The sequence below is a fragment of the Mytilus californianus genome, unplaced genomic scaffold, assembly GCF_021869535.1.
Source record: "Mytilus californianus isolate M0D057914Y unplaced genomic scaffold, xbMytCali1.0.p SCAF_8, whole genome shotgun sequence".
NCBI classification, from domain to species: domain Eukaryota; kingdom Metazoa; phylum Mollusca; class Bivalvia; order Mytilida; family Mytilidae; genus Mytilus; species Mytilus californianus.
Genome location: NW_026262734.1, coordinates 45,807,329 through 45,816,496, shown reverse-complemented (window position 1 = coordinate 45,816,496; position 9,168 = coordinate 45,807,329). Strand labels below are relative to the sequence as shown.

The following is a 9,168-nucleotide window of genomic DNA, read 5'->3' as shown; positions in this document are numbered from 1 at the left end:
GTAAAAATATAATTATTCACTATAGAATTATAAACCAAATGTTAGCTCAATATCTGCAAATAGAACTATTTTCTTGAAGGATGTGAGATGACAAACTTCTGTAATGTACAGACAGACAGTATGTAAACACTCTCTGCTTGAAAGAAACATTTAAATAATGGAAAAAAAATGAGATAAACATCAATGAGGCAGCAAGTAAACAACACAAAATAACCAGTTAGTCAACTTGATTTAAGATTTTTAAGTAGTCATACATGTGTAAGTTAGGTTTTGTACCCTTTGACATTAAAATTCATATTCAAAGTCAGTACAATGTCAGAAATAACAGCTTGCCTGCTAGTCAGACAAAGATAAAATTCAATTGGGCAAGTAAAACTCTATAGAGACTACTGACATAAAAGTTTTAGTACTTTGAATATTTTGATTTTTGCATAGTTTCCTGCAATCCAAAATGCTTCTCTATGCTGCTTTCTGATTGGTCAATACATTTAATTCACTTAATCAAAACAATCGGAACATACAATAATGGTGACTTCTCTGATTTTCAGGCAAACTGTAATCCTGAAGGGCAAGTAAACTTTTACTTGTACTTGACCAAGCGACAAATTTTTCCAAAAGAATTATTCTGATGGTCACTGCAAAATGGTTTTCGTAATATAAAATAATTAAATCATTATAAACATGCTATTAAGTATGTGCTGACCTTTCTCTTTAGGCATAAACTCCCTGGCTTTATCCTTACAGTAGTGTAAACAGCATGACAATATTATGTCATCATTGTTTCCCTAAAAAAGAACAGAGTTAAGTTTACTATTAGAGCTATTCAAGAAATCTAAACACAGGGAGGTTAGACATCACTTTAAGTAAAAAATGTATGGGTGCATAACTTGAGAGAAAATTTCTGATGCATTAAATTCTCAATTTCTTATCAGAATTCCATTAGAAAGAGAGTGTAAGACCAAAGTGACTTCTGACCTCTGATCTGATCATTTTTTTCCTTCGGCAGTCATCACAAATAAAACATATATTAATTATATTTTTTTGTGTTTGGCTTTAATAACATCCAGTCAACTTGTGTTCATAAACCACCTCTATGATCTTGTGGTTATATGCTTACCAAAGGTGTGTGAGGTCAAGGACTTGATCCATGATTATGTCAAACAAAGAATGTTTAAATCTGGTATTTGCATTAGATTGAGTTTAGAAGTAGGAGCAAACTATTGTTGGCTGTTTCAACAAGTTTGAGGTCAATGAGACACATTTTATAGATGAATAAATCTTTTTTAAACTACAGTATGCACTTTGCTCAAAGAAAGAGGCAGGAATAAATTCCCCTGAATTTATTTTACACTAGGGCCATTTTCAATAATCCTTCAATAATCAATAAAAGGAGTAAGTTTTGTAAGGGCCATATTTGGCCCGATTATTAAATTCAATGTTCCAAGATAATAAAATGTTCTAAGCTGATGAAAAGACATGTGAAAAAGTTCAATAGAACTTTTATTGTCCAAGTTTTATTTTACATCCAAATAGGCAAAAAATAGAGTTTTTTGCAAATTTTAACAAAATTATCCAGATTTCAACAAAATTAAGGTCTGGGAGACATGGAGCGCAGGCATTGACAAACTAAATATTCAAGCCAGATATGTAAAATGTTAATAAAAACATTTATGAAAAGATCTTTTTTGTCAACACGTGCGCTCTATTTTTCCTGTCCAAAAAATCAATGGAAATTTACATGTTTTCATTGAATATTTGTGGAAAAATCAAAATGAGTGATGTCATGACTAGAAGGCAAGTACGCCAATCTTCAACAAAAAGACATATTTCCTATCTAGTCATTGTATTGGCTATGATTCATTGAGATATTAGTAAAAAAAATCATAATTTGAAATTTCAACCAGAAATAGGGTGCCATTTTAGGGCCTTATCGAACCTACTCCTTTGTGTGCTGTAAAATTATTTTGTCATATTTCTGAACATGTAACCAAACAAGATGTACTGTAACCTACTGCTCACCAATGATATCCCCTCTTTAAATATTTGGTAAACAGGAAATCAAAAAACAATTCCATACAGATTGGGAAAAAGTTATAACAATTTCATATCCAGAAACTGTCTACCTGAGACATATATACTTACTGTTCCATTTTCACTTTCCTCACTCCTAAATGCTATAGTTTCTAATATGTTTCCTTTTGATGTTTGAGTTTTTAAGTGAGAATTTTTCTTCTCAAATTCTGCCTCTAGAAACTGCACACTGTCCTCTGATGTTTTTCTAACTCTGTTTGCATGTTGTTGTGTACTGTATTGTCCATCTTTACTGCCTTTGGCCAAGCCATCCAATTCATTTATCACTAAAAATTTGAAAAATATATTACTTGAAAGTATAATTATTTTTTTTATTGAAATTTGATTAAAACAAATCTTACATACAGAATTTCCTCAATTCTTCAATTTCCTACTCAATCACTGAAACATTCTGAATTATAAAAAAGCCAATTAGTTAAACTAATATGTTCAAGTAATATAATTAGTTTTTTACTGTAATTTATGCAAAGTTGAACAGAATCCTTTAATCTGATCAAAATACAGATCCTATGTCCAAGCATTGGTTACAAGGATCTGACAACACTCCATTTTACTTTCTGTTCTGGTAATTATTACATCAGCCAATGAAATTTCAGAATTCAAAATTTTCAAGGTGTGTAGCATTGATTACTGTGAATTCATTATTATTCGTTGGATACCAATTTTCGTGTGTTTTGTGGGTACAGGCGACCCACAAATTTAAATGTTAAACATATTACAAACTTTCTATAGGCTTGTATGCAAGCATTGGTGGAACCACTTAATCAAATATCCACAAAAATATATGTTTTCCTCAATCCACGAAAAACTGGTACCCAAGAAAAGAAATGAATCGACTGTATATAATTTTACTATTTGCTTACCAACTAATGGTACAGTAATGGTGAACTTCTTTGATAGTATCAGCTTCTTCAGTCCTGGAAGATGGTCAATAAAACAGTTGGTATCAGGTACCAGAAATATTGGATGTATTTCTACTTCTATACAGTGGTGGCGATTCTTGTCTATTATTTTCTGCAATAAAATAGAACATGATATCTTGATATTACTTTTCACTGTTACATATTTTCTTACATAATAAAGTCAGTAAAATTTGGTTCAGCCAAATCATTTTTAATAAGAAAGCTAGCTTAGAACCTACTTAATTAAACTTGAGGGCTTTCACCAGTTGTTGAACTTAAGCATCAATTTGTTCTAGCCATCAGGAAAAGACAACATGGAAATAAAATACAGAGAATGAAAGTTTTACCTATACCATGTATACATTTTATCTATGTTTTCCTCTTTAAATTTTAGCTGTTTCTGTGTTAAGTTTTACCTGTATATTTTCTTTTTGTTTTCTTGCTCTTGTTTAATCTGTTTCACGTGAAGTTTTTAAACTTTAAGATCAAGTTTTACCTGTATATTATCTTTTTGTTTTTCTTGCTCTTGTTTAATCTGTTTCACTTGAAGTTTTTTAACTTTAAGATTAAGTTTTACCTGTATATTTTCTTTATGTTTTTCTTGATCTTGTTTAATCTGTTTTAGTTGCAGTTTTTTCACTTTAAGATCTTTGACATGGTCATCTTCACCACCCTGGATTATCTCCTCTTCACTCTCTATTATCACATCTCCATCCTGTCAAAAACAAATACAGTTATCACCTTATATCATCATATACTTATAGATTATCAATGGTTTTTCAAACCAGAGGGCGTTTCGTAGCTACAATTTCATCGAAGGGTGACAGCCCACCAAGCCATAATTCCTTTGAATTTAGGATCAATGTGGCCTTTAATGGTTCATTATCCTGTAAATTTTTCCTTTACAAAATTAGATACTTTTAATATATATCTGTGCATTTGTTGAAAACTTGTCGAAGACTCAGACGATTTTGAGTTGACAAACAGTAGAGGTTTTTTACTACTGTTATTTTTAACTCAAGATGTTGTTATAACAAGCTTAAACACATTTTAATGTTCTTAAACAATACAAACAGTTATTTAAACACACAAGATGAAAGATCATCAATTTATTAATGTCGTTTTATTTTTATTCTGTTGTAATGATGAGTTGCAGTCTAATGGATGTAACCACCAACACCTATTTTCATTCACTTACATCAGACCACTCCTCAGCTGATAACGAAGGTTTCTTTTGTTCTTCAGTTTCCTCCACAGATAAAGCTATGGAATAGTACTGCTTAGTCTCCACATTATAGGCTAACATTGGAGGTTCTATACCACACAGATAATCACCAAATAACTGTAACTTCTGTATTCTTAAACAGTCCTGAGCTATTTCCTAAAATATAATAGAAATAAAAATGAGGATTAAGAAATGTTGGCAAGGATTTTTATCTATGATTCATTTAACTGATATATTTTAGCAAAAGATTTCTCAAATTACTGAATTTTATGAGTATTTTTTGATTGCCCTACAAGTAACATGAGTCTGAACGACACATATCATACTAATTTTGCCAATTTCACTACACAGACAGTCAAACACAGGATTTGGATAGTTCAAATAATTATTTTTAGAATGCGCTTGCTTCACATTAACAACCTTTCATATAAGTAATGAACTAAAATACTTTACCACTTAATCGGTTTGTCGAGACATATTCAAACTGAAATTTGGTCAAACATTTTAGAAATTGGTAACGTCGAAGACTTTCAAAAAATGGACAGTATCATTCATGTGTATCATCCTTTACAAAATACCTCTCCATGATACCAAAAGTATTAAAAATTAAAGAACCTTAGTGAGCGCTCACATACCCCACGTCCCCACATTGTCTTTGGAGAAATAAAATATGTGTAAGAAAAAAAAATTGTATAAGAAAAAAAAATTGAATCATAATTTCCTGTCAATATGCGCATCTACATAGTATGTCCTTATTATCTAAAAAGGTTTCATGAAATTCTGTTGTGTGGTATCAGAGGAGTTGCGATGACAAACTGTTGCAGTAGTACATTGAAGCAAATAAGTTCAAAGGGGCGTAACTCCTAGAAAAAAAATTGAACCGTAATTTTCTGTCGATATGCACATCTACATAGTATGTCCTTATTATCTAAAAAGGTTTCATGAAATTCTGTTGTGTGGTATAAGAGGAGTTGCGATGACAAACTGTTGCATAGTACATTGAAGCAAATAAGTTCAAAGGGACGTAACTCCTAGAAAAAAAATTGAACCGTAATTTCCTGTCGATATGCACATCTACATAGTATGTCCTTATCATCTAAAAAGGTTTCATGAAATTCTGTTGTGTGGTATCAGAGGAGTTGTGATGACAAACTGTTGCAGTAGTACATTGAAGCAAATAAGCTCTAAGGGGCGTAACTCCTAGAAAAAAAATTGAACCGTAATTTCCTGTCGATATGCACATCTACATAGTATGTTCTTATTATCTAAAAAGGTTTCATGAAATTCTGTTGTGTGGTATAAGAGGAGTTGCGATGACAAACTGTTGCATAGTACATTGAAGCAAATAAGTTCAAAGGGGCGTAACTCCTAGAAAAAAAATTGAACCGTAATTTCCTGTCGATATGCACATCTACATAGTATGTCCTTATTATCTAAAAAGGTTTCATGAAATTCTGTTGTGTGGTATCAGAGGAGTTGCGATGACAAACTGTTGCAGTAGTACATTGAAGCAAATAAGCTCAAAGGGGTGTAACTCCTAGAAAAAAAATTGAACCGTAATTTCCTGTCGATATGCACATCTACATAGTATGTTCTTATTATCTAAAAAGGTTTCATGAAATTCTGTTGTGTGGTATAAGAGGAGTTGCGATGACAAACTGTTGCATAGTACATTGAAGCAAATAAGTTCAAAGGGGCGTAACTCCTAGAAAAAAAATTGAACCGTAATTTCCTGTCGATATGCACATCTACATAGTATGTCCTTATTATCTAAAAAGGTTTCATGAAATTCTGTTGTGTGGTATCAGAGGAGTTGCGATGACAAACTGTTGCAGTAGTACATTGAAGCAAATAAGCTCAAAGGGGTGTAACTCCTAGAAAAAAAATTGAACTGTAATTTCCTGTCGATATGCACATCTACATAGTATGTCATTATTATCTAAAAAGGTTTCATGAAATTCTGTTGTGTGGTATCAGAGGAGTTGCGATGACAAACTGTTGCAGTAATACATTAAAGTAAATAAGTTCAAAGGGGCGTAACTCCTAAAAAAATAAAATGCTTCGCTGGGGCGCAGCTTGATACGACCGCAGAGGTCGAACCCTGAACAGTTGGGGCAAGTATGGACACAACATTCAAGCTTGATACAGCTCTGAATTTGGATTGTGATTAAATATTTGACACAGCATAGGTTTCTGACACAGAAAGAATGTGGTATAAGAACTTGAATTTTTTTAATTTACCTATTATGGTCCAATGTCCAAAATCAAAATACATGGTTAGATTCAGCATATCAAAGAACCCCATATATTCAATTTTTGTTAAAATCAAACAAAGTTTAATTTTGGACCCCAACTTGGACAAACTTGAAAACTGGGCCCATAATCAAAAATCTAAACACATGTTTAGATTCAGCATATCAAAGAACCCCAAGAATTCAATTTTTGCTAAAATCAAACTAAGTTTAATTTTGGACCCTTTGGACCTTAATGTAGACCAATTTAAAAAACGGGACTTAAAATTAAAAATCTAAATACACGGTTAGATTTGGAATATCAAAGAACCCTAATAATTAAATTTTTGATGAAATCAAACAAAGTTTAATTTTGGACCCTTTTGACCTCAATATGAACCAATTTGATAGCAGGGCCCACAAATAAAAATTCTAAATTCATGGTTAGATTCAGTATATCAAAGAACCCCATATATTCAATTTTTGTTGAAATCAAAAATAGTTTAATTTTGGACCCCAACTTGGACCAACTTGAAAACTGGGCCCATAATCAAAAATCTAAACACATGTTTAGATTCAGCATATCAAAGAACCCCAAGAATTCAATTTTTGTTAAAATCAAACTAAGTTTAATTTTGGACCCTTTGGACCTCAATGAAGACCAATTTAAAAAACGGGACCCAAATTAAAAATCTAAAAACACGGTTAGATTTGGCATATCAAAGAACCCCAATAATTCAATTTTCGATGAAATCAAACAAAGTTTAATTTTGGACCCTTTTGACCTCAATATGAACCAATTTGATAGCATGGCCTACAAATAAAAAATCTAAATACATGGTTAGATTCAGCATATCAAAGAACCTCATATATTCAATTTTTGTTGAAATCAAACAAAGTTTAATTTTGGACCCCAATTTGGACCAACTTGAAAACTGGGCCAAAAATCAAAAATCTAAATACATGTTTAGATTCAGCATATCAAAGAACCCCATATATTCAATTTTTGTTGAAATCAAACAAAGTTTAAATACTGGACCCTATCTTGGACCAACTTGAAAACTGGGCCCATAATCAAAAATCTAAACACATGTTTAGATTCAGCAAATCAAAGAACCCCAAGAATTCAATTTTTGTTAAAATCAAACTAAGTTTAGTTTTGGACCCTTTGGACCTCAATGTAGACCAATTTAAAAAACAGGACCCAAAATTAAAAACCTAAATACACGGTTAGATTTGGAATATCAAAGAACCCCAATAATTCAATTTTAGATGAAATCAAACAAAGTTTAATTTTGGACCCTTTTGACCTCAATATGAACCAATTAGATAACGGGGTCCACAAATAAAAAATCTAAATACATGGTTAGATTCAGCATATCAAAGAACCCCATATATTCAATTTTTGTTGAAATCAAACAAAGTTTAATTTTGGACCCCAATTTGGACCAACTTGAAAACTGGGCCAAAAATCAAAAATCTAAATACATGTTTAGATTCAGCATATCAAAGAACCTCATATATTCAATTTTTGCTAAAATGAAACAAAGTTTAATTTTGGACCCTTTGGACATTAATGTAGACCAATTTGAAAACTGGACCCAAAATTAAAAATCTAAATACACTGTTAGATTCGGCATAACAAATAAATAAATGTGATCAAAGATTTTACAAATCTAATGCGCCATACTGTGCAATTAAAGATTACTTCTTGAAATTTTTCAATATTTGAAATTTGAAAAAAAAATAATATTTGAAGAATAATTCTTTTTAATTTCTGAAATCTGAAATGAGAAAAAATTGGCCCCCACAATTTCTTTTTATCCCCCCCCCCCCTTTTTCCCCCAAAAAAATTCTTTCCCTCAAGATATGGTCATAATCTCAATTCAAATTTCCAATGGAGTTGGCAACCATAATTACCCATTTAAATTTACCATAGTGCTAACTTAATCTATTTTATAATAGAATTAATAAAAATATAGTGTCAAATCTTTCATATGGATTTTTTTGTAAAAAAAAAAGATGAAAACATTTGCAGATATTTTTACTGGTCTTCCTTTATAAATATGCATTTCTTTAAACATAATTTAAAAGCAGTGTAAGGGAAGTAACCAAAACGTTGTATTTGGATTACCTCCCTTACACTGTTTTAGATTATCTTTATTGTTCATTAACCATTACTTTATACATAATTTAAAAGCAGTGTAAGGGAGATAATTTCAATGATGTATTTGATTTATCTCCCTTACACTGCTTCAAATTATGTTTTGTACTAAAGTATTTGTCCATTAACCAGGACAACCTTGTTTTTCCCCCTTTTTTGCCCCTAATTCCTAAACAGTTTGAGCCATAACCCCCCAAAGCAAATCCTAACCATCCCTTTGTGGTATGGAAACTTGTAGTATAATTTCAGAGAGATCCATACACCGTTCCACAGTTATTGTCTGGAAACTAGAAAATGCTCATTTTTGGCCCCTTTTTGGCCCCTAATTCCTTAACTGTTGGTACCATAACCCCCAAAATCAATCCCAACCTTCCTTTTGTGGTATTTAACCTTATGGTCAAATTTCAAAAAGATCCATTCACTTAAACTAAAGTTAGAGTGCGAAAACCAATATGTATTCGGACGACGACGCCGGACGACGACGACGACGACGCCGGACGACGACGACGACGACGACAACGACGCCAACGTCATACCAATATACGACCACAAAAT

At 31.9% G+C, this 9,168-nt stretch overlaps 1 protein-coding gene across 1 annotated transcript in view; it reads right to left on the bottom strand.

Moving 5' to 3' along the window:
- Nucleotides 1–9,168, bottom strand: part of LOC127712584 (telomerase-binding protein EST1A-like) — a 33,937-nt gene that overhangs the window by 5,129 nt on the left and 19,640 nt on the right. The window contains exons 15-19 of the mRNA XM_052219096.1: nucleotides 4,192–4,374; nucleotides 3,571–3,708; nucleotides 2,955–3,105; nucleotides 2,143–2,357; nucleotides 704–785 (exon numbers count right to left, since the gene is read on the bottom strand). Of these exons, the coding sequence (XP_052075056.1) occupies nucleotides 704–785; nucleotides 2,143–2,357; nucleotides 2,955–3,105; nucleotides 3,571–3,708; nucleotides 4,192–4,374 (769 nt within the window). The remainder of the gene's footprint in view (nucleotides 1–703; nucleotides 786–2,142; nucleotides 2,358–2,954; nucleotides 3,106–3,570; nucleotides 3,709–4,191; nucleotides 4,375–9,168) is intronic.